Source organism: Anopheles gambiae, chromosome 2 (assembly GCF_943734735.2).
Source record: "Anopheles gambiae chromosome 2, idAnoGambNW_F1_1, whole genome shotgun sequence".
In the NCBI taxonomy this organism is placed as follows: domain Eukaryota; kingdom Metazoa; phylum Arthropoda; class Insecta; order Diptera; family Culicidae; genus Anopheles; species Anopheles gambiae.
Window position 1 is genome coordinate 626,203 of NC_064601.1, and position 25,365 is coordinate 651,567.

General features: G+C 44.4%; 5 protein-coding genes and 1 long non-coding RNA gene across 10 annotated transcripts; 3 read left to right on the forward strand and 3 right to left on the reverse strand.

The window, feature by feature from the left end:
* Positions 1-21: 21 nt before the first annotated feature.
* Positions 22-724, reverse strand: LOC5667639 (uncharacterized). The gene is made up of 2 exons (XM_001687730.3): positions 432-724; positions 22-364 (listed from the first exon to the last, which is right to left on the reverse strand). Exons 1-2 carry the CDS (start codon positions 475-477, stop codon positions 90-92), a joined length of 321 nt encoding a protein of 106 aa, XP_001687782.2. The 5' UTR covers positions 478-724; the 3' UTR covers positions 22-89.
* A 128-nt stretch (positions 725-852) lies between these two features.
* Positions 853-7,113, reverse strand: LOC1282018 (uncharacterized). 3 transcript variants are annotated; one of them, XM_061650472.1, is made up of 5 exons: positions 5,347-5,451; positions 4,066-4,173; positions 2,597-3,944; positions 2,089-2,331; positions 853-2,020 (listed from the first exon to the last, which is right to left on the reverse strand). In XM_061650472.1, exons 2-5 carry the CDS (start codon positions 4,134-4,136, stop codon positions 1,862-1,864), a joined length of 1,821 nt encoding a protein of 606 aa, XP_061506456.1. In that variant the 5' UTR covers positions 4,137-4,173; positions 5,347-5,451; the 3' UTR covers positions 853-1,861. The 3 variants fall into 3 exon arrangements, with proteins under 3 accessions (XP_061506456.1, XP_322013.6, XP_003435756.2); XM_322013.6 differs by having other exon boundaries at positions 4,066-4,367; positions 5,347-5,449; XM_003435708.2 differs by lacking the exons at positions 4,066-4,173; positions 5,347-5,451 and adding an exon at positions 6,810-7,113.
* A 278-nt stretch (positions 7,114-7,391) lies between these two features.
* On the forward strand, positions 7,392-9,039 carry LOC1282017 (p21-activated protein kinase-interacting protein 1-like). The gene is made up of 2 exons (XM_322011.6): positions 7,392-7,642; positions 7,709-9,039. Exons 1-2 carry the CDS (start codon positions 7,568-7,570, stop codon positions 8,900-8,902), a joined length of 1,269 nt encoding a protein of 422 aa, XP_322011.6. The 5' UTR covers positions 7,392-7,567; the 3' UTR covers positions 8,903-9,039.
* Positions 9,040-9,112: 73 nt separating this feature from the next.
* On the forward strand, positions 9,113-13,295 carry LOC1282016 (VPS35 endosomal protein sorting factor-like). Its single transcript, XM_061650473.1, has 8 exons — positions 9,113-9,262; positions 9,340-9,430; positions 9,509-11,047; positions 11,114-11,257; positions 11,325-11,500; positions 11,572-12,067; positions 12,141-12,575; positions 13,024-13,295. Exons 1-8 carry the CDS (start codon positions 9,249-9,251, stop codon positions 13,126-13,128), a joined length of 3,000 nt encoding a protein of 999 aa, XP_061506457.1. The 5' UTR covers positions 9,113-9,248; the 3' UTR covers positions 13,129-13,295.
* A 177-nt stretch (positions 13,296-13,472) lies between these two features.
* LOC1282015 (14-3-3 protein epsilon) lies at positions 13,473-25,330 on the reverse strand. Of its 3 annotated transcripts, XM_061650475.1 has the most exons (6): positions 25,033-25,275; positions 18,538-18,692; positions 18,002-18,316; positions 17,725-17,905; positions 17,503-17,581; positions 13,473-16,502 (listed from the first exon to the last, which is right to left on the reverse strand). In XM_061650475.1, exons 1-5 carry the CDS (start codon positions 25,094-25,096, stop codon positions 17,526-17,528), a joined length of 771 nt encoding a protein of 256 aa, XP_061506459.1. In that variant the 5' UTR covers positions 25,097-25,275; the 3' UTR covers positions 13,473-16,502; positions 17,503-17,525. The 3 variants fall into 3 exon arrangements, with proteins under 3 accessions (XP_061506459.1, XP_322009.2, XP_061506458.1); XM_322009.5 differs by lacking the exon at positions 13,473-16,502 and having other exon boundaries at positions 16,845-17,581; positions 25,033-25,330; XM_061650474.1 differs by lacking the exon at positions 13,473-16,502 and having other exon boundaries at positions 17,233-17,905; positions 25,033-25,233.
* Positions 19,469-23,628, forward strand: LOC133392094 (uncharacterized). Its single transcript, XR_009765441.1, has 2 exons — positions 19,469-19,606; positions 19,710-23,628. It is a non-coding gene; the product is annotated as an uncharacterized LOC133392094 (long non-coding RNA).
* Positions 25,331-25,365: the final 35 nt, after the last annotated feature.

Sequence of the window (25,365 nt, forward strand, 5' to 3'; positions counted from 1 at the left end):
AAAAAACAAATCCATACAAAATTGATATTGAGACAAAAATGTACATGTATTAATGCAGTAATTGAAACATTACGATCATTGTGTAGCGTTTACAGTTCAGTATGTTGGGAAGGAAACTTCTTGAGCACCGCGTGGTACAAATTATAAAACGCATACACGGACACGGAAAGAATCACTATCAGGGCTCCTCCGAATGCGACACTCAAAAAGTTTCCATCGATTATGCCGCTGCAGCTGGAGGCTCGCGTATGGGGATTCCACAGCTCCGACGACCCACTGGTGCTGTTCTGCCGTTCCGCTATGAGCCTTTTCATCGTGTTCAGCCGTTCGCGGAGCACTTCAACCGATTCCGAGGAGAGATCCTCTGCAAAGAAAGGGACACTTTTTTCCTTAACAAAATTTGCACCACAGTTTCATCCGAACCAAGTTACCATCACGTATGCTGCCTTTGGAGTTGTTTGATTTTGGGCTCGACATTTTAGATTAATATCCTGCAATTGCTATCGCCGTTACCGATATTGGTTCTAGCTGCTAGCTTTCGTACTGGATGCAAACGATAAAATTAAGCGATGCCGTTCCGGTCGGGGCTGGATGCTGCGAAATTGCAAAACAGTCAAATTATCGATTTTCTGCCGCCCTTCTTCTATCACCCAACTTTGACAATTGCATTCTAGCTCTCAACTGCGCGGAATCTGAAACGCCGAGACCGAAAGTCCTTACATCGCATGCCCTTCGTGCATCTACGGTGCCACGAAGCTGTCGGAGGCTGTGCTGGCACATTTGAGAAGGGTGGAACGTTCTGTCATTTCTAGTTCAAAGTTCATTTCAACGAGACAAGACGGTACAACAATGTTTATATGGAAAAGAATGTGTCTTTATTAGTGTATTGTCGTCTTGCTCAAATGCACGACACACCGAAGGAGAAAAAACAGTTTTCCGCGCCGCCTAGCAGCGCTCACAAATGTGCGAAGTGTACAAACATGCCTTACGTTACACGCTACGCTAGTATCCTGGTCAGCAAGCTTCCCGTTTATAAACGGGTGGATCTCATCCAAAAGCGACCACATCCATCCCCGTGTCAAGCGAAATGTTGAGCCTATCGTTCTGCTATCCTGTTTTTCCTTTTCTATTGAAATTCAGATCTGTTAGACTGTGTATGGAGCCCACACACCCTCGTGTTTTCGCTTCTGTACTACTATATTACAATTACTACCTAAAAAATGGACCATCTGGTTTTATATACCTCCCACCAATATCGCGGTGCAGTTCTTCCTTTCATTCTTTGGCCATTATCCTTCGCACTAACTATCATGCGCGCTACACGACGCCAGAATGTCTCATCTTCATGGACGCGATTGAGCTAAACGTCACATTAGCCGCGGGGTTTCTCTTGACTGTCTCTCTTAAAATAGATACAGACGATGTGTATACTGCTAGAGCCTTTTTCAAGCACATATGGCCAATCGTTCGGTGAAACCATATGCTCCGTACACACGCTCGATCGTTTGTAGTGGTGACGCCGTGTGACTTGCTTGTTTATCTAATTATCACCATTTCTGGGATGGATTTATACGCCTCCATAAAGCCACAGCTAAAACAGTTTGCCCATGATGCTCTCCTCTTTCCCCGTTACAAGAAGCCACATAGACAAGCAGGAGCGGTAAAAAACAATCACAGCTTCATTCATTCGAAACGGACAACGCTAGAGCCAGTCCTGGGGATGGGTCTGCGTGGTTGTGATGCACTTGTGTGTATTATCCAGTGGTATTCACCTCTGTGCATGCTACGGCGTTAAGGCAAGCCTCTAGGATATGTAAATACTCGAGATTCGTTACTTCAGGTTGTGTGTGACTGCTGAAGCTTAGCTGCTGCTGCTGCTGCCGGGTACAGCTTGCATCTGTGGTAGGTTGGGTGGCACAAACTCGATATAGTTGGCCGGAAATTGGCCCCTTCGTCCATTGATCTCGCCGTACAGCCATTCCGGTGTTATTTGATACAGCACCGCCACTACATCATTCTCCTGAAATAACAAAACAATAAACATTTTAAAAACAAAACAACACGTTGATGAGCGATCGCAAAACATACCATTATTGTAAGATCTTCTGGTGCTTCCGCTTTGAAATTGTACAGTGCCCTTACTTTCACGCCGCCACCATTGTCGCTTGTTGCAGGGATCAGCCGTGTAACCGATTCATTGCTCTGTTCGTCTACAAGCGGAACCTTCACCTCGACGTAGTTTACGGGAAACATTCCCTCAAGGCCACGTTTATCGCGACCCATATACCATTCCTCGGTCAGACGCTTCAGTAGATAAATCTTCTCGTTTGCCTGAGCGCGCGAAAGGAAAGAAAGAAAATCAACAAAACACAAAGCAAATGTTAGACTTTTTGCACAACCCACGTACATTCAGCTCATCACATATGTAAGACGTAGTTTCGGTGTGGCGCACCAATAAAACAAGACTTTCTATTATTAGTATCAACAGCAGGCACCTGCCGTTTGCCAATCTATACGAAACGGCGTGTCAACGACACTGTGCACTGCCACGAATTGTTGTGTGTGTGTGCGTGTGTAAAGAAAGTATGTTGTTTACCTTAAAACTTAAATCTTCATCCGCTTCGCCCTGAAAGTCGTACAGCGCGATTCCGTACGGATCTTCGGCGTATGCCTCGGTCGCAGGCGGCGGCGGTGGAGGCGGTATACTAGGCATTGGTTGAGAAGGAAGGGAATCGAAAGCACCCAGGACATCGGAACAGCTATCGGCCTCCATTCCGGCATAAGGGTCCTGACCGCCTGCTGGAGGTATCGGTGCCATTTGTTTCGACGAACCCGAGGCGGCGGCATGGCGTGGCAAAACCGAATGCGACGGAGTGGATTTCTGGCTGTCCGAGGAATTGCTGCTAGTTGGAGGCTTAATTATGGTTGGCATCGACATGGTTGGGTGTCGCGGTAAGACGCTCTGGCCGTTGCACAACGGATCTACGAAATCGGACTTCTGCAGCTTGCTGTTGATCAGTGGTGTACGAATCTGGGCCGTTGATGACGACGACGCTAGTGGAATCGTGCCGTAAATAACGGGCGGAGGTGCAGTTTTGGCACGCCCCGAACTTGTTCCTGCGGTACTGCCTCCCTCAAACGGATCCAGATCACCCCACGGAACACTGGAGCTCGCTCGTGGCCGATTACTGTTGCCGCACGCGACGAAATCATCCTCGAACCCGCTCTCAGCCTGCGACATGCTGCCATTATTGGGCGAGGAATAGTTTGAATCCGAACTGAAACTATCCACGCTAATGCAATCGCTGCAGGATTTTTGTGTGAATGTCGGCGAACTGGGTGGAGAATCAAAGCTAATCAGTTGCATTTCTGCACTTGCTCCGCTCCCGCTACCGACGTTCGGCGCTGGCAAAAGTGATCCATAGTTGGTGCCAATGTGTTGCACATTTTCATTACCGCCGGCATAATTAGACCCTTTTCCTCCATGTTTCGCCATGTTTGCCGATGGTGGCGGCGGGAGCAACTTTACAGACCCGGAACTAAAGCCGTGTTTTTGATGCGGTACAGCACTGCCGGTCGGTTTGTTTGGAGCAGCAGCGCCGTTCGATGGTCGCTTATGGCCGAACAAACTAGACAGGATATTTATCGATTGTGGTTGACCCGGTTTCTTCAGCGGCGCAGTTGGGACTGAGGTCGGAAGTTTCGGTGGTGGTGGCCTCGGTGGCGGTGGCTTTTTAGCTTTGACATTCTGCTGATGTTGTGGCTGAAAATAATCTCCGCTTCCAACGCTAGTTTGCCCTGTTGATGCTGTGCCGCTTGCTCCAGCGTTGGCGGTGGTTCCAAAAGCACAAAAATCCCAATCGGTCGTAGGTGTGTATCGCAATGCCGCAGACGTATTGCGCTGCGGAGGTGGCGGTGCAGGTCTTGATGGAATAGTCATATTTCTGAAATTGTAAAAGGCAAATTGGATTTAGAACGTGTATAAACACACACACTGCATGGAAAATAAAGCGATGCAAGACGGTAAAAGCCGATCAATATTTCCGTAATGTTTAATGTACATACATTTTTACCCGTTTTCTGGGCCGTTCGTGATACCCGTAGCTGTAAGATATGGCCGCAAGAATATCACACATTTTGTTCTATTTTCACTAGTTGCGTTTAACGTATATCCTATGTTTAAATAAGTATTATAGACAATTGCAACACTCTTTCAACACTTTTAAAGGAACCGCCGTTCACGAAAATACAATCTTATGCGATGCGAAATTTTAATCACGAATGAACGTCTTTACTCTGGCAATGCGCAATCCGATATGAGGTGGAAATGCTGATTTTCATAGGATGTACTTTCTCATTTTATATAGCTGGTGGTAGGTATTGGCCAGAACGATACATGGTGACGGAAAAACAAATATATTTATAATTATAGAAGCAACTGCCGCCCAGCAGCGAGAAAAAAAAACGAGTGGTAAATAAAAATCTCAAATCGTGCACACAACAACAACCAACAGGCGGAAAACGGCGGTGACGAGACATGATGGTTGAGCCAGGCACGAGTTCAATCACCACCTGAAAAACACAGCGTGAAATCTCTTCCGTTGCTTCCTTCAACGGATCAAAGTTCACACACGATACTCTTTTCTGTTTTGTTTACTCCCGGCTGCGTCCCGACATCTCCACAGCGGGGAGGACAGTGTTAGAAGAGGTACTTCTGTTTTACTACGTTTCCTATAGCGATTAGAAAATGGCCTTGAATTTGAGGCAGCAAAAACGCGTGCGAATGTAATGCCGCAAACCATGGTTTGCAGCTCTACCAGAGATATGCCGGGTTTGTGCACACTTTGCTGCACACCATCACGTCAGTAAAGAGACCGACAAAGTTATTAAAAATCAAATAAGTGGATTCGTGTCATACAATATTTATCAACGTGTCATATGAACCGCACCGATGGTGCTTCACCCAATTTTCTGAGCGACCACCGTACACATCGAATAACGTTTATCGTTGTCGTGGTGAACACCTAGGTTGCTGTGCTACATATATGTAAATGCTGTCAACCACCGCTACAGTAGTGTTACGTGAAGCCATGTGCAGCTTCTGTGAGTAAACACGTTCCTCTCGGGTATTCTCGCTATTACCACTCTGTCAAAGACCTCGAGCGAGGACACAGATGGAATAGGATTTTTTTCTTTCGCTCCATATGCTGTAACATGTTCATTGCATGCCCGAAACAAGTTTTGCTAGTATTGCTCCTGTTAAAGGTTTACGCGCGTGTATAAGAAAGTACGGCCAAGTTGATCGTTTGTTAACAGAATGTTGAAGCCTAACAGACTAAATTGAACCTAGTTTTGCCCTCTTTTCCATTCACAATTAATGCATCGGTCCTTGCACTTAAAACAACTATATGATCACTGCATAACTACATACGACGAACAACGGTTCATGGGTTTGTAAGGCATCCCCCCCCCCCCCCCCCCCCCAAGCTTGTTCATAGCTCCGGATTCATGTTCCGTCCATTAAAACAGATACAAGATACCACACCCTACTGCGACCCTAACACTACTTGTGGCGCCACAAACTACATGCGATAAGAAAGAAAGGGGCAGTTGTTGTTTATGGCGGGATTTTTTTTTACATCCGCTGAACACTCTCACTAGTTGCTGGAACGATAACCACCGACGAATGACGACAGTTAACCGCCTACTTACCCTACTACATTGCTAATCATAAAGGAAATGCATATAGTAGCTATGATAAGCACACTAATCGGCAAATTTCACAAGCAACTCAATATAATGGAGATTGTTTTCGTGCATCTGCTCCTCGTAAGCGATTTAATCCGAAAACTTATCAATTGAACTCAATAACGAGTTCTCAGCCAATTAGATACATCGCGGTACGCTGTTGCGCTAACGGTTATTAACGAATACCTGCGATGTTTTTTTCACATATTACCCCAAGTTTTTTTGCGCACAGGTGCAAACTCTCCTAATTGTTAGTGCCTTGTACATTCGAATTGTCCGGATCATCAATGGGGCGATATTTGTTATATATTCTTTGTAAGTCCCAAATGGTATCAATCGCGGTCAATATTTCTTTTACTTCCGTCCGATAACACTGCAAATTGGCAATCGTATGCAGATCATCACAGATCATTCGCTGTTTTTCTACGAATTATTTAATATGGGAACATTTCTTTGCCCAGTGAAGATCCAATATATTGCTTTGATGCATTATCATTTATCTTTCCATTTCGTACTGTTGCTAAATCTGTTTTAGTGGTTATTATATCGCAAAGTTACCTCCAATCAAATACTTATCATCAGTCGCATATACTGCTATGCTTTTCTAAATGAGCCGTTAGATAATGCACCAATTACAATGCATTTCCGTAGAACCAGCTTACAATTAGGGATGAAATGCACTGATCCTGCAAGTAGCACTGATAGTTTTTTGCATTAACAGCAACGTTTGCTGCACTTGGATAAAGCTGGGCTGCTGCTTATGTCGGCAACCTTGAAGGAAGGCTTCGAACAGACCGAGTTCGTTTCACTTCCTTATTGTATCTCCTGTGTCCACGCAGAGCGACTCGCGTTACTTTCATAGGCGCAGACGTGCACAACTACAATGACACTACAATGTCGTCGCTAGGGGACAAGTGATGAAATCGTACTATCGGTTGTTTCACGATAATCCATTTTCAGTGCTGTGCCCTTTCTCGCATAATCTCACTGGAGTTTCACTGGCCTTTTCAGCTACTTAATACTAAGCATAATGGCTAGCACGATAAACTGACCAAACTTACCTACTCATGAGAAGAATTCCAGCACACGATCAAACAAAACACAATAGACTGCAGCGTAATATAATAGTCATACGCACGGGAAAGCAAGAACTCAATTGTTTGAACCGCGAATGTTTCTCACAATAATAAACAAGCGAAGCAGCATCACTTGATCGAGAACAAAGCTTTCAAACAAACTGCTCAAGCTTTCATCCGCGGAAAGGCAAAGAGAAACAGAAATTTCGCGAATTTCTACCCTATGCAGCCTACCATTTTTTACGAGAACAATGAATCACCTGAAGGGGTATAGAAACGGGAGGTTGGTGCATTAAAAAAACTGACGTACGAGTTTGACAAAACTGCGATTATCGCTTTTTTGTGTAGAAAACAAGTTTGTTATAAGCAGAAATGTAATCGAAAACTAAGCTACGTTTATTTACTCGGCCAAAATATTCGAATTTAGTGGATAATTACTGTAATGCTCGTCCAAAATATATGTTTAAAAACATTATTTTCGCTAAAAACTTAGAAGTTGCGTATGTCCCTTCGATCGAGAATCGAGCCTGGTTGTGTAAATTCAAGACATATGTCAAAATCTGTTTGGCAGTTGTAAACATATCGGAAGAAAAACAAGAAGAACCACAAAATAAATGTAAAACGCACGTTTTTCTATTTACGCTATAGTTAAACTTAAAATACTTGTTCGGTCAAAGCAATTTATCCTACTCCCACTGTCAGTTATTCATTATATTGTTTTCAAAGCTTAGGGCATTTGGGTTATGGCTGGTTTGGAGATTTTGGTGGGAACGTACGAAGAGTTTATCGTATGTTACCGTGCGGAACCCTTACGAACGGTAAGTATCGACGAAGGAAGTGTTGCCCTGAGACGTTTATCTCATCGAGAAAATCTACGATTGTAGGACCCGGAGAAGCTATATCTTAAGGAATCGTTTGCTGCTCATCTGCACACCTCGTCTGTGCGATCGGTAGCTTCCCACGGCAGATATGTAGCTACTGGCGGAGCTGATGATCGAATCTGCCTGCTGGACATGCGAGAGGGAACGAAGGTAACGGAGTTCCTGCATCACGATGGGACGATCAACGCACTTGTTTTCTCGGATGATGGCAGCCACCTCTTCTCCGGTAGCAATGACGGTAGTATGACGGCGATCAATATGTCCAAATTGGCCGTCGATAAGACGTGGAAAAGCGCCCACAAAACTGCTGTACAAAGTATCTCCATTCACCCTCATGGTAAGATGGCACTTTCATTGGGCAGCGATATGACGCTAAAAACATGGGATCTAATAACGGGTCGTGCTCTGTTCACGACTGCGTTGAACAAAAATAGCAAGTATGGACGAGTGCTTGCCGACGTACAGTGGTCTCCGGATGGAGAACATTTCGCACTCCTCGGTAACCGGGTGGTTGATATCATCAGTATCGAGACAACGCGTTCCGTTAGGTTGCTGGAGTATGACTCGAAACCTACCGCCATGTGTTGGTTATCGGCTGAAGAAATTGCGGTTGGTTTGGAGAATGGAGCTCTAGTAATGGCCAACATCCACGAAGAGGAGCAGCAAGAAAAGCTGCAGATCTACGATTCACGATTGAAGGCAATTTCGTGTCTGGGGAATTACATTGCGACCGCTTCCAGCGCAGGCGACGTGTCGCTATGGCATCTGGATGGGGTCGATTTCATTCAAATTTGCACTCAACAGATTGGCTGCCGTCCGATATGCTTAGCACTAATAAACACTGGTAAGCCGCTGCGCCAAGACAGCGTACAGGAGACGGCGGAAAGCACGTTGAACACTGCAGCATCAAAGAATAAAGCACAGATGCCGGCACGCAGTATCGCATCGAAGGTTGTTAAAGAAATGGCATATGTGAGCGTAGAAACGGAAGATCCTGTTCAGATAGCTTCGGCCAACCGGTTGAAGGATCGATCGTTAAATAAGCGAAAGCGGGCTGCTTTAAAGAAGGATATTAAACCAGCAGACAGGCGCGTCAAATCGAGCGGATTTATTGAGGAACCAGCGGACGATGTTATAGAGCCCAGCAAGGCCGATAATCTGGTAGAAGCGAAGAAAAAGAAAAAGCTTAAAACGTGAGAAATATGAGAACTTTGAAATAAAAAAAAACTTTTCATTCAATAAACCTTTATTGTAGTAAGCTCACGTCATGTTTGATACAGATGAATTGTACAATTTGAGCACACAAAAAATAAAAAAAGCCTCACCAAACGTTATTAAAACGATTTTTTTTAATTGTTAATATCTCTGACGTTCCCGTTGAATCGTTTCTCGCCCTGACAAGCTCTTACTTTGACAACCCTCAGCTGCCAAAAGAAAACAACCCTACTAGGGGCAGCAACAACAAAACCGAACGAACCGCATTATTATTTTGCCAAATTGTGGAATTAAACTTTCTAACACTCCATTTTAACAGGCTACAATTATGTCTGCAGAGTGGTAAGGCAGCGTCGAAATAAAAACTGCCTTTGCAATTGTGCAACAACGTAACATTTCTGGGGCTTCTGCATTTCCAGGGTGTGTGTCCAGCGCCAGCAAGATGAGTGTCGCCGTTATCTTGATCAGTTCAAAGTTCTAGACCATCCGCTGAAACAGTCAACGATAACGGTACGGATTTAGCAAACCCACACGAAACTGAATTTGTGCTTTTTCTTTAAGTTCGCTAATCGTCTTTCGTTGTCGTAGGTTCTGGAAAGTCGCGGCACTCGCAGCGGCAAGGTTCCAGTGGCTGCGAATGGGATTTCACTCGGCAGTAGTAATACAGCTGCTATGTCCGCCGCAACACTGTCGCTCGATCCGCTAAGCATTGCCTTCGATGGATCGGACCCATTGAGTCAGTTCGCAAAGCAGCAGGTGACGTCGCTGGGCAAAGATCCGCTGTCGCGAATGGCTGCTGAGATGGAAGGTGCTCTGCCAGTTGCAAAGTCAACCGCGCTGGGATCTCGAAGCTCGCTTAGCAAATCGAAGGAGCCAACTAATCTGCTGGAGCTGGATCTGATCGAACCATGGGCCGCCCGTCGTGGAGCCATTCTGAACAAATACACCACCTCGGAGAAGCTGTCGATCGTGACCAGCTTCCTCACCGGTGGGGAAACCATCAAACCGCAGACGACAATGTCGGAGAAGGTCAAATATCGATTGGAGCAGCTGGATGACTTTGACGAAGGTTCCGTGCGACAGATGCTTGACCTATCGCAGCAGGAGTACGTCGTTAAGATCGAACAGCTGAATCACGAGTTGGTGCAAGCATGGAATCAGGATCAACGTGTGAAAGCGCTCAAAATTGCAATCCAATGCTCGAAGCTGCTGTCCGACACGTCCGTCATCCAGTTTTACCCGTCGAAGTTTGTCCTCATCACCGACATTCTCGACATCTTCGGTCGACTCGTGTACGATCGGCTGCGTACGAAGGCCGACTACGTGCATCCGGGCACGCGTGAAATGACTTCCCTGCCGGAAAACTTTACCCCCGACATGGTACCCGAATCGGCGAAGGAAACGTGCCAGAACTGGTTCTACAAGATCGCTTCAATTCGAGAGCTGCTTCCACGGCTGTACGTAGAGATAGCGATACTGCGCTGTTACAGCTTTCTGGCGCAGGACGAGTTTGGGCTGGCACTGCGAAGGCTCACGAAGATGATCCGCGGTATCGGCGATCCTCTGGTGGCCATCTACGCCCGATGCTACTTGTGCCGGGTAGGCATGAGTCTCACGCTCGATCGTACATACATAAGCGAAAACCTCGACGACATCCTAATGATCTACCATACCATCTTTAACGGTGGCATCCGGTCGGAAATAGCACGCCACCGTATCACATTGAACGGTTACGCCTCCCTGTACCTGCCGGCACTGGATTGGATCCTGCAAGGGGTGGCCATTCTGACGACCGACAATCAGCTGGACGACATTTTGCAACGCTGCAAGGAGAAGAAAAATCCCGCCCTGCTGCTACAGTCCATGATGCAGTCCTTTCGCTCGGATTTTATCGCATCCCGGGCCACACATTTCGTCCAGATTCTGTCCACCATCTCGGTGGAAGGACTATCGCGTGGGCAGCTCTTTCGGCTGCTCGGAAGCATTCTGAGCCACACGCCACCACCCGCAGAGCAACGGCTGAGTGTGCTGTCGAGCGCCATGAAAGCAATCACCTCGCTGGGGAATGTGGAGGAGTTTATGCAGTGTGCAGAAATGTGGGCACAGTACACCAGTCAACACTTTGGGGTAAGTGCGCGAGCAAAAGTACTTGATTTTAATAGCAGCTTAAGACACCGAACACATTATTCACAGCTAAAGGAGGTCGACATCTTCCTGGGTAGCGTGCTTCAACAGATGGCACCTAAACGCATCTACGAGCAGCACTATCACGAGCTGCAAGTCATCACGGACAAGATTGTTTCGAACGCTCAAGACGTGCACGGCATACTGGCGCTGGTAAGTAAGAACACCTTACTAACCCTAGCGAAAGACGGATAACTTGCATCGCCGTTTCTTCAAACAGGACAATTTCCTTCCACTGTTGGACCTTTTTCAAAAGGAATCTATCAAACTGGAGGTGTGCAAGAACATTCTCACCAGCTACCGGAATGCCACTGCCTGTGATAATGCGATCATCAACGATCCGGTAGTCACCAATGCGCTCATGTACATCAGCCGAGTTTTGAATGACTCTGTCAAGTAAGCAGCGATAGTGTAACTGCATTTCGGTTCGCTTCTTTACCGTCATCATTGTTCGTTCCTTTTCCTAGCGCACTCACCGGAGAGGACGAACGCCGCCAAATTAGCGGGCTTATATGCCACTTCATTCGAAAGGTAGATTTTGGACGCGACTTTGAACAGCAGCTTGCTTTCTACGTCGAGGCACGCTCGGTTCTGTCGAATCTCGACACGGCACTATCCACTCTCATACACTCGGTCAACCGGTTAGCTACCAGCACGCGACGGATCGTCAAGGGCCAGCATACGCAGAAAACGGCCGCCTTCGTGAAGGCGTGTGCAGCCTACTGCTTCATTACAATCCCGTCCATTATCGATGTTCGAACGCGCATGGAGCTGTACCTGCAGTCCGGGCAGGTGGCGTTGCTGAACGTCTGCCTGCAGCATGCCGATTCGTGCTTTGAAGCCGCAATCAATCTAATTCCCGAAGTCCCACGGACGGTGGAAAATGACGGCAAGGTGCATTCCACGGAAGGCTTCATAAAAACGTTCATCGTCAATTTACTGTCCACGCTCGTCATCGTACCGGTAGGTAGCAAATACGGCATTGCACGTCCGGGTGTGAACCCTATCCACTCATTCGCCATTTCGACAATTTCAGGATAATCCCACCCAAGGTGTGCTGTACTTGTTGCGCCTGTTGCTGGAAGTAGTGCCGAAGTATCCGTTCGAACCGACGTCGGACATTCTTTCCAGCATCTATTTGCATGTGCTGGACTTTCTGTCTGTTGCGGCACAGGAGGTGTACCCGTACCATATCGTGAATGTAATTTCAAACGACGAGCTGTACGGGTCCGATCCTAAATTTATCGCCGAAGTAAACGAGCTCTGCTGCACAGTGTGCGACAAACTTCTGCAGCATCTGAAAGTGTTGCTGGAATCGAATGCCCTGCGAGCACAATCGCAGCTGGCGCTGGATCTGTTGCTCAAGATCATTACCGGCGCCGATCTCTCGGTAGACAAGATGTTTACTCTGACGGTTCATTTGTGGAACCTGGCGGTGAAGAACCGAACAGCAATAGAAGCGAAGCAATTGGTAAGTGTAACCTTGATCAACATTATTCTTGGTTTTGGGAACAATCTCTGTCATTTTTTATGAGCATTCATTTGTTTCCTGTCTTAGCGTCTTTGCGTTGCTTTAAGATAAGGCACAATTTCGCAATCACACGGTACACACACCATCATTGTGCCGCTGATTAAACTGTATTACGCATTAAATTGCAGTGCCATCCTTTGATTGAGCTTGATCAAAGGTCGACTAAGTGCGTCGTTCAGTCCAAATATTACTTATCTTTTTCTGGCGTTATTTTTTTTTTAATCATCCATTATTAATAGACGCATTAATGACCAATTATGGAACAAAAAAAAAAAGAAGCTTGGCAGATTACAATGGGACAATTCATTTGAATGATGGGGCTTGATGGAATATGAATGACTGAAAGTCAAATGAAATTAATTCATGATCCCTTTCATATTCGTTTCAGCAAACTGTTATACAGTACACTGAGCATCTGGCACAGGTCACTCAGCTGGAATCGCAGCGACAATGCCTCTGGATGCTGTTGGAGAGAATGAAATCTCGGAAGTAAAGCTCAAATCTCAATGGGAGGTTCTTCTCGCACGTTTCGAAGCACGCAATAACACACTACATACATTTATACTCATTCCCACGCTGCAGTGTACTGTTTCGCGAAACTATTGTATAATCGACGTATTATATTATATAAATAAAAGCAAATCATTTTAAATATTTCAACAGAGCGCTCTTTCGGAAAGCATCCCCGGAGACGTTGGGGGAAGAAGAAATGCAAAGGGGATTGAGATGGGTGGTGGTGATCATTACAAATGAAAACAAAGCAAACCAATACTCCCCCCGTCGCTGATATTTCACGCAGTCCACAGATTTAGCGCAATTAAAAAGCTGCTCAATAGCTACTACTAGAATTGTTTATTTCCATTTCTTGTTTCATCTTGTGTGTTTGTGTTTGCTGCTGCTGCTGTACTCTTACATTTTACCGTTTTATTTTGCTTTATCTATGGTTCTGTTACAACGTGTGTTTGTATCCTGCCTGCGCGTTCCATATGAAAGAAGCTATCTGTGTCTCTTCTTACTGTATTTTCTTTTGTTTTTCCTTCTTTTCAGTTTTTTTCCTATGTATCTCCAGATATTTCCCTTCCTACGCGTTTTAACTGACACCGATTGCTCTACAGTTTTGTAACCTGCTAAGAAGTGTATGATGTTCCTCGTGTTGGAGCTGTTCTGATGGAGGAGATGGTAGCTGCTCTCGCGCTTAGCGTTTTATGGTTTAGTCAAACGGTGTGTAATGTTTTTGCGAGCGAGTGCTGGCACGAGTCCTTTCGGCTACCATCAACCAATTCTAAAACGTTTACGTTTAGACCTGACGTGATATATACTGCTGTCGTGATACATTATTATTGCATTATTGTTTTTTACGCTTCTTTCCCCCCAATTATGCCTCTTGTGCGGCACCACGGAAATTGCTCGGGACGACAGAGGTGATTTTTTGTTCATTTTCTCTTGGGTTGTGACAATTGTATGTGTATTTACGATGGATAAGTAATGTTCACGATAATGGAAATTCACACCGCGTTTGTTGCTGTCCATATGCATGCTTGGCAAAAGCGCGATCCACATGTTTCGTTTGATTTTAGTTTACTGTTTGTTCCAGCTATCTGCGGACGCTGTTTGAAAGGCGAGTAGTAGTAGCAGTAGTAGCTGCTGTTGTAGTAGTAAAACCACCCTAAGTAACATGTGTTCGAGGCTGCTGGTATTTTTTGTGTCGCATGCATTAACCAACCATTCAGCAGCACAGTAGAATGAGAAATTTGAATTACATGAGTATACAGACATACACACACACACACATTCACACAGGAAAAGGAAGTGTAGCCGAACGGATAGTTCGGTAATCATACGATGTATAAAATCGATCACGACCAAAGTTAAGCTAAGCACTGCTGCTACACAACTGATCGCTGCTCGGTTGGTTCCTTTCGTGCCATAGTGCCTGTGCTTGCACTAAACACGTGCCATAAAAGTTCAATCTGAAAGCAGGGGGTGGCCCTAAGGCAGCAGCTATACCCGCCCTCGGTCGAGCTTTCTCGAGCGCTATACACAAAACGCACGCGGCGCCTTTGCGCCTCTTCGCGCCCGTCTAAATGATACTGTGGTTTGACTTCTATCGCGTAATAATGTTTTACATTGCTCTGGCTAGATTTCATATTGATAATAATAATACAAATAAACCGTTCAAAACTGCGCTTTCACTTCCGAACATTCCACTCCTCCTCCGCTTCTCCCCCTTCCATATTTTCCACGCTGCAGAGTGCATCGTCAATTGCTATCAATTTCCTTTCGTCAGTGCGGCGTCTCACACATAGTGCATATCTCCTCTCCTTGTGCCATTTTTAGTTCCGCATCATACAACGCAACCAAACCATTTCTGACTGATTCTATTTCTTCAGTCAGCTGTTTGTGTGTTCCTCCTCTGGTTAGTTTTCTCTTCTTCGATCCCTATTGCGGCTGCTAGGTGATAATTGTGTTTGCGTTTTCGACTTCATATCTGTTTCATTAATTTCTTTATTTTAATATATATTGACAAAAACAATACACGATCAATGGGTTTGATTGATGATTTTTCTGTTTCGCTGTTTCTTTTGCCATGTTTTCACTGCTGATGTTACATTTAAACTTGCCCTCCCTTGCTTGCCACGCCACTCTGTTCTAATAATGGTACGCGCGCTTCTGTTTGTTAGCAGGTTTACACTTAAATGGCTGTTCAGAAAAGCTGGGAGGATCTGTGTTCACCCAGAAGCCCTGATGTCGTCACTGGCTAGATATTATGCGTTGCGTTGCTGCTAGATTGACTTACAATCCCCTCAGTTTTGTCTATGTCGTTTGCAGAGTCTGTATGTTGCATATGCATGCCACACTAACGCACACCGGATTGTTTGCATCCTTTTGGTGTAGTAGCAAAAGGAGTTGTGTTGTGTAAAGCAAAGTTAAAAACGGCCGCTCGATCAAATATGGAGAGGAATATGAGTGAACTTATGCGTTAAATTCCACAATCCTGCTCCGCAAATAAGAAACAACGGTAGTGCGGTTTCTTTTCCCTTTAGTCCCGTGTCTGCGCAACGATCCCATCACACGCAATAGTGTTGTATTATAACTTCCACCTGCCCCCCTCGTTATTCGCACACACCTGTTTTTACTTTTAAATATTGCTTCACTGGTTACTGGTTGTTATACTGCTTTCCCTACAGTTTGTCGGCAATCAATAGTATGAATTTCTGGTACGTTTACGCGTCCTCTTCTCGATTGCTCTCTGCTACGTACGTACTTCAGTGTACAATCCCCGCCGTTTGTGGATCATTTGAATCACATACACACAGTTGGATCCGACCATCGACGGACGAACAAGTTACAAAGCGACACAAAGTAACAAAAAGGAGTATGACTCATCATATGATTCACATATACATGCCATGCGGTTGTGTTTGCATACAATGATGTTGCTCATAGCAGCAGCAGCAGCAGCCAATCAATCATTGTTGGAAGAGCGCCATTATTGAGAAACGCAATGGTCTTAGTTACACTGTGGCACCAACGCGAGGTAAAGAGAGTGATGGATTTTTCATCGATGCACGTTTGTTTCCGCATACGATGCGCACCACACCACAAGTGCCAACAAGAGAAAAGGGCTTTTGCCCGATCTGTATGCTGGTTGGTCGGCTGGCTGGCTGGCTGGCTGGCTGTGCTGGCAGTCGGGTCGAACGGGTAGTAGAAAGAAAAGCGACGACAGCAACGACAACAGGGCGGGACGGGTAGCATTCGTGGAAGCATTCTGGTTGCGGCGGCAGCGGCGATCGTGGTGGTGTAATGGTGATAATAGCGTTTGTTGTAGTTGATGACGGTGGAATAGTTGTGGATTTGTTTGATTTGCTACGATGAAACACGAAACATTTCTTCTTTTATCTATACTATGAGAATGCAGGGAATCTAAGTTGTCTTAAATTATGTATGTGTGGTGTGTGTGTGTCTACACTACGGGCGGTATATGATAATGCTTTTCAGCAAGCTGACACACACAGAGTAAGAAAATGCACACAAATCCAGAGATGCAAGTAGTGATGGGGATGCAATGCAGTGAAATTGGGCGACAAGGGTAAAAAAAGATGGAATACGAGAGTAGGACGAGATCGTGAATATCGTAAGTATGTTCTTTCTGGATCTTCTTCGACAATCTACACAAACTGCACACACACACACGCACATCAGTGGAGGTTTTGTTGTTACTGATCTTTTTCGGTTTTGCTGTGAGTTTTTCTTACATTTTTGCGCGCTATGCTGCTAACTGTCCGCTCTCTGCGTAGGAAACTGTTCAACGGTGACAAATTCCTACGGACTGCTGCTGCTGGATGGTTTTCATTGCGCTGCCCTTTTTCTGTGTTCTTCTTATATGCTTTTTTCATGATTTGCATTGTTGTTATTTTTTAAGAGATAATTCGCTTTTCACGCGGGTGTATGTGTGTATTATTTTATGAATAAATGATGTTTTTATTTTTCGGCTCTTCTTCCAAATCGAACCTTCAATATCTATCGATCCTTTTTGCTTCTCCCCTACCTCTCTCTATCTCTCTCACTCCTCTCCTCTCCTTCTTCTCCTTACTTCTTTTGATGGTTCTCGATAATGCAACCGAGAGTTCTGCTTTTAGTCCGGTATTTAAGTTCTAGTCTCTTCTCTGGAAATGTTGGTTATTTGCTGCCGGGACTGGGTATTTCACACTTCGACTGCTAGAGTGGATCTTTTGCAAGAAATTCTTCCTTTATTCCATCCCTTGTTGCTCTATGTCTGTGTTTTGTGTATATTTCTTATGTTTATTTTCTTACTTCTTAATGCTTATCTCTTATCTTCCTTTTTTAATTAATAAAATAAACTCACACATAAAACGAGACGCGCGCAAATTACGACACGTCTTGGTCTTCAACATCCTGGATTTGTTCCTTCTGTTCACCTTCTCCTGCGAAAACAAAGAGATGAAAGAAAGGGATAATATCAGTCATTTAATCTGTTGTGTTTTGCCCGTTGCGCGATATGCTGGCCCTCAGACCTTAAGATACAGAAAAGAAGGAAAAGAAATAATGCGCAGAAAATCATTCTTACCATCTGCCTGCATGTCGGATGTCCATAAGGTGAGGTTGTCCCGAAGCAACTGCATAATTAGCGTTGAATCTTTGTAGCTTTCTTCGCTCAGAGTATCCAGTTCGGCAATAGCATCGTCGAATGCGGCTTTCGCTAGACGGCAGGCACGATCCGGAGAGTTCAGGATTTCATAGTAAAATACCTATATACACAACAAATGGTACGTGCGAAAAGCGAGATTTTGTTAGAAATGTTTCTTGCTATGATTTTCATATTGCCCAAATCATAATTTACTCACTGAGAAGTTCAAAGCCAATCCCAATCGAATTGGGTGCGTTGGTGGAAGGTCAGTCATCGCGATATCACTGGCAGCCTTGTACGCGACGAGCGAATTCTCGGCGGCATCCTTACGATCACCACCGGTGGCAAACTCAGCCAGATAACGGTGATAATCGCCCTTCATCTTGTAGTAAAACACCTTGCTTTCACCGGTCGTTGCACACGGGATCAGATGCTTATCAAGCACCTCGAGAATGTCTGAGCAGATGTCGCGCAGTTCCTTCTCAACCTGTGAGCGGTAGTTCTTGATCATTTCCAGCTTCTCCTCCACTCCCTGGGCGGAAGAAAGAATAAAAGATATAAAAATTTGTATTGTACACTTCCTAGCTGAGGGACGGTGGTGTTCATTCACGCGGTGTAGATTAATCTACACACACACACACACACACACACACACACACACACACACACACACACACACACACACACACACACACACACACACACACACACACACACACACACACACACACACACACACAGAAGACACATTACCTTGTTCTCTTCCTTCTGCTCTATCGAAGAGATTATCCGCCAAGAAGCACGACGTGCACCGATGACGTTTTTGTAAGCCACCGACAGGAGATTTCTTTCCTCCACCGTCAGCTCCACATCCATGGAGGCGACCTTCTTCATGGCTTCGACCATTTCTGGAAAACAAAGAATGAAGAAAAACATTTTTAATAACACACTATTGTCATGACCCCTATAAGCTTTATGTTTCAATTTGTACTATTAATTTCCAGTACGCTGTGGGCGGCTTCATGTACATCATTAGTTGTGTATAAACATCATTTTTATTTATTCTTACGACAACAATTGTACATCCTGCCCTGCCAATTCACATTAATCAATTAACGTTTGGAACGAAACAACACAATTGCAACTTCTTGAAGCCGCCCCCAGCTCAACCATGCTACTGGGTTAGATGCTATTCTTGCTGCCCCCTATTGTTTCAAGAGATTTCAACTTAAATGCATAATTATTAGTGAAGAATCGTCATTAGTGAATAGTCAATAAAGAAATGTTCATCATTAATCCAACGCAGGCGCATGTTGCACGTTTCACATTAGGTTCTTTTTAAAGTGTCAACGTGAACGTAAAGAAAGTTCACACTTGCCATGGGGTAGGAATAGATTGCTGTTTTAAGAGATAGTGTCACTCTTAAAAGCTCTTGTGAAACATCGTTGGCATAGGGAGTGCAATTTTGCGTTATCTTTAACCACCTGGTAGCACAGCTAGCCGAGATGGATGAGCACGGGCGCACGATGGGTACGTACTTCATGCCGGCTCTTCAACGGTTCACTGCTCAAAAAGGGGAGATCTGTGTGCTGCGAGCTGTTTCTTACCAGCCGCCGTGGTTTCACATTGGCGTTGTTCCAAAATAGCCGCCAGCATTTTACTGCGAAACGTGCCCGATGATCACAGTTCACCCATTCGCTCTGAACTCATCGTAGCAGCAACTGGAGAGCACGAACATACGCACACTAATGCTGTTCTCTTTCTTAGAAAACCGAAAAAGATTCCTTTCGAACTCTTCCGCGTAAAAAAAAATAAAATGATGGTAAGTAAAATAAGAATCAAATCAAATACAATTTTTTCTGCACATTTTAAGGCATGGAAAATTACTTTTCGCATTTCTTCTCATTTGCTCTGCTACGCAATAGCTCTACTAACGCACACATGGGCAAGCATCTCGGATTATTAGCCGCCAGAAGAGAAAAAACCGCTATCGAGGAGAAACACGCACACAAGGACAAAACGCTGTAGTTATGCACACCGGCGTTGCTGAACGCCCAACAGTCTTATCCAAACGAATGAGGAGAGAAACGCCGCCTCTCTCTCTCTCTTTCATTCTCACTGGCTCAATGTCCGGTTGTGCCAACCCAGAGATGCCTACCATTCGTTCTTCTAACCGAAAATGTAAGGTTAGGAAACATCTATAAAAATTGCATGCTTGCATTCGCAGAACAGATATGGGAGAATTTTCAGTTAGAATGGCCTGCGTTAGAATTGCTACCAGCAGCACTGACTGTACAGAATAACCATACCACAGAATCGTCAACTTAAAAAAAAATAATTACAGGTGCTGTTAAACCATGCTTGCAGCAGTTGGCTTGCTTTGATTGAAATTATTTAAATATGTATAGTAAAGTAATGACTACACTGGGATCGTCATTAGGTCAAGTGATTGACTGCGACCCGCGTTTTACGATATGTGCGATATAATATGCAAACAATTGGATGAACCTGCTCCAATGGCATGAATGCTTCATAAAAGCCATAATACAAAAAGTAAACCTGGGAATCTGAAGGATCAAATGAATAACCACATGTGTGTGTAGTTACCAACCTCACGCGACTCTGTTACGCAATCCTATGTTAGAAAAAAAAAACACATTCCTAACCAGACACAAGGAGAGAGCGCTCGGAAAACCTGCCTGTTACACTTTACTTTAGTAGGCGGGTTTGATTGATTCTTAGTGGTGTTAAGTTACCAGTATTATAATATTAATACATGTCCCTCTTTCAGATCAATTTCAGTCCTTTCAAGAAAGCTCTATTTTCATTAATTGCGTTACACCGAATAATGCGAGCAAAATAATAAATATCCTGAATGTATTTCGGAAATCAACATTGAAAATCTTCGTTTTTGAAGCACAACCATTGCAATCTTTTGCATGCAAATCATTCGCAAATATTGAACCTCAGGAGGTAAATTTAACATTTCGTGTATAGCTCGAGTAACACTATAGGTATTTATTATCTTATATCCTTCTTCTTCTAGCAATCGACATAAAATAAAATCATTTCATTCATCCTTATCTTCATTATAGATAACTTTTAATTAATATACGTTCCAGTACACACACCCAATCACATTGATAACACTGAGCTGTTTATATATTTGATGATTAAATATGCCCAGAGTCCAAGCAGAACAGTATTGCATTGCTCAGGCGCTACAGATTAGGTGCAAATGATAAATGAACCAATAGCAATAGCACTTGCAATCAGTTTTAAAACATATCCTAATATAACATTTATTCAATATGTATGTAACGTGTAGAGTCAGTACGACCTTCAGCATTAGAACCAGTGTCCGGTGTACGTCAAATTAACATCAATTTGAACGTTTTTCAATGTAGCGGTGGAAATATATCTATCGAACCTCCTCGTGCACCAATGCTTCATCAATATGTTGTGTTCCCCATGCATAACAACATTGGAACAGAGATGTTCCTCTCTCAGCCACTTCCCTTACCCTTTCCGAACCCTTCTTTCCCCATTATGTTCAGAGACCTTTGTGTAGTTTTTCACAAAATAAGCTGTATTGAGTGTTCGCAACAGTGGGGAAGCCTATATTATTGGCACACTCACAAACGGTCAGCAACGAACGAACACCAAGTTCTAAAATAAATTCCAAAGGGTGTCCCCACATGAAACCGAACGAATAAAAAGCTTGATGAACTGGTCACGCGGAACGAACCCAACAGGCACATCCTATATAACGCAGACAGAAACCCCTTCTAACTAGAACATTGTGTATTTGGTCACAAATTCATCATTCTCTCGCTCTCTGCTGCTCCCTCCGATCGACTCACGTCACGACAAGCCCCAAAACGTACGTTTTAGTTATATGAAAAACATCTCTGTAATTTGCCATACTCGTCGTTGTAGCGTTATAGTATCGATCTATGCCGACTTATAGACCAATTTATCACGGTTACCTACTTTACTACTGCCCAGTGGGACAAACCCCCACGTTTTTCTGAGTTCAGGGAGTTTAGTTTATGCTCCTATTTTAGTATGGATCTCGCCTTTTTCATCATTCAAGGAATCAACCCTTTATTTCATTAGAGAGCTAGATTGGATACATATCATACTCGCAGAAAGTATCCTTCCTACCGTCCTTATAAATCACAAAACAGCTCAATTCATATCAATCGATCAATACCAAATTTAATGAAACTTCGTACAGCTTAAATTGACGGAGGAAGCGACGATAGAGCATAACTCTAGGAATCGTAAATTTGGCACTTTCCTTTCTTGCTTTCTTTTTGTGGAAATATCGCTTTTTTCAATGGCGCGCTGTTATCTTTCTCTTCAATTGCAGTGAGTGGAATCTATATATTGCATACACATACGTGTAACACATATTTATACATATATGTGTCTACATAGAAATGTATAAAATAGGTTATACACTACTAATGCGAAATGGGTAACGTTTGCTTTAGTGAATTTGATACATTGCAATTAAAAATCGTAATTCCAGGTATGGAGGCATCTCTTTCCCATTGTTTGTCGTTTGAAGCAATGTGAAATAAAGTTAAGTATGCAACCTAATATTGTAATAAAACTTTAGTATTTCTTGGAGGATACAGCACTGCTGACATTCCGATATAAATTTTGCTACATGATGCTCGTGTAGAAAATATTTAGTGCTTTAGGAAATCGTTTCCTTTAATAGGGTTGCAGAAGAACTTTCTACTGTTTTCAAGTTACGAAGAAAGTGGCAAAGACAATATACATTTTTGATCTGGAGGGATGATCTGGAAATGGACTTGCGCAATGAGCCAAACGCGAGTCGACCCAACCAACATCTTCTGGCCACAGCCTACTTTTGCTGCTTATAGCCACCCGCTATTGGGGATAGATTTTGTAGTTAGCAATTTCATATGTTAAAAATTGATGGAAACATATTTACAGAAACACCCGTATGGTTGGCAAACAGGAAATATAAAAAAATTGTAACGAACTTCCCTGATTTCCAGTTCCTGAAGTAGTTAAACTTAGCCGCCGCCATCGTGTTGCAAATTGGCCCACGCCCAATTTTTTTCATCAACTACAAGCGTCGTTTTCTGTCATTCTCAATGTTTAGCAAAACTGTTCGCAATCAATAGAATATTTCTAGCTGTTCTGCCTAGAAACCTGGCGAAATACAGGGCGTTGTTACATTCGAGAAACAGAGGAACCGCACCTGACACGCGCCCATATCATTTCAAGGTACAGCGCACTCCTCTCACAAGGCCAGGCAACGCAGAGGCAAGTTTCCGCGTGTGCGTGTGGGAGTTTTTTTTTCGCTGAAATCTCTACCGCTCATTCAACTCATTCGCTTCAACTACCTTCAATGGGGTGTTTAATATAAATGTTTTGTAAAACATTTACAATTATCAATACAACATACTTTTCACTGTATTTCGTGAAGAAAACCATGTGATATCGAACAATGAAATCATTCCAATAATGCATAATGAGACCCAAAGAAAGCAGGCGGGCGGCCACCTAATAACGACGACTCGTTCGTTGAGCCTCATTTCCAATTGCGCGAATTTTGATAGTGTGGTGGTGGTGGTTGCTCACCGGACACAATTTTACTGGTACACTCAACCCATCGCACACCTACCTTCCATAGAATAGTCGAAACTAATACCACCGAATGTATATCTGTGTGTGTGTGGGGTGAGTGTATTTGTGTGAGTGTTCCGTTTGCTCAATTCAAATGTAGTGGTGCGAGCTGTTCTCTTTTCAATCCTTCCTAACCGGAACAAGACGAGCACTACCACCGGATGGATGGATGGATGGAAAAACATTTTTCAACGATTCCGAAAAACTTATGCTCCATGCGCACAGACATGTTGAAGTACTTTGAAATGTTGTAGCTAAATTTGCAATCGTATTTGTGTCTTTATCGCGTCAGCTAGGTGATCTTTCCACCTCAGCGACAAATATAAAAAAAAATCGCAACGTATTCCTGCTCGGAAGCCGTACATACAGTTCTCTCTCAACTCTCGAATATGACGCATCAAACCTCGGGTGAAAAGTTACAAGAGTGGTGCTTGCGCTCCCCGGTGGTGGTATCACATTCACACTTCTCTTGTATGTCGTTCAGCGGCAGCGGCCCCCATCGCAGCTGCCCTTCATCGATTTTTCTCCTTTCCATCCGACTTCCCTTTTCCCTGGTCGATTTTTCTTCACCCTGACGTCCCGCATTTCCATTCCATGCCCTTCTCTCCATCAGCTAAACCGGGTACAGCGCATACATTCACACATATACAACATCAACTCCGGCAGTTCAGGCTTCCCATCTCACTCCGAGAGTTCGGGCGCATTGTCTTTCTCTTTCGCACCAGCGGTCCAGAAAGCACGTTGCCAACTGCTACCGTCGCTAAAACATTCCCGCGCATACTCTTTTCCAACAAGGCTGCTGCTCCGCGGCGCTCTCCTCTCTCACTCTCTCACACCGCCTGCCTAACTCTTCTAGCCGCCCTCTTCTTTATCTTCTCCAACAGTCTAAAATTCTTCCCGAGTTTGCCTTCTCTTCTTTCCGCTTATTTCCACTACACCTAGCTTTCTACCTCTCTGCAACCCACACATACAGGTACACACACACAGGCACACATTTCATGAGCTCATCAGCGCGCGCGTACCAAATCTCACTCACACCATCAAGCCAAAGACTCTGCAAAGGAGCTCCTTTTTTGCTCTCTCAAATGTGGCCCATCCATTTTCAGTTCGCTACCTCCAACAAGTTTTATACAGAATTTTAATCGAAACATGGGACCATATACCAATTTTTCGAGTCACGAGCGCATATGCGAAACAAGAAAATTGCATACGGCGTGTCCAGCGGCTACGGCGGCTTCCTGTGGCGGCGGCAGTAGATTTGGCAACTCTCCCTCTCTCGCACACACACACATGCACATAGTCACGAGACGACTCATCGCCACTTTGTCTCCGCAGAACAACGGTTGTTTCGTGGAAGAAAATCCAACTTCCGCCGTTTCGGGATGCTCAAGGCGTTCCTCGCACAACCATTACTGACTTTTCCCGGCGCTTTCTAAGCTTCCATCCAGAAAACGAACCCCTTTTCGGACCCCCACTCCAACTTGGACTCCTCCCACTATGCGGCAGATTGAAGGGCAGCAAGATTGGCGAGAGCAAAAGTAGTCTTGCCGGGTAGAAAATTATGTTTTTCGCACTTACCATCGTATCGCTCAGCCTGTTCGGCCAGCTTCGCCTTGTAGATGTTATTTTCGCGTTCCGACATTGTTGCAGTTCTAGAGTAACTCGTTCGGTGCTGAAGTTCAGTAGGTCTTCCTCACGGTTTTCTAGATCGCGCACGAGAATGACGGTGACTACCACGAGCGAAATCTCTAAATGGACTAACAAAATGGCTGCCAACTGCGGGCTTCACATGCACGACCACCACCTTGGCCTTTTTCATCCGGGCTGTCAAGCTTCGGCTCAAATTATCAATCTTCGGCCAAGATCGGCCCCGCTCGATCTGGTATAATCGTCAAGGTGTATAGCTAATGA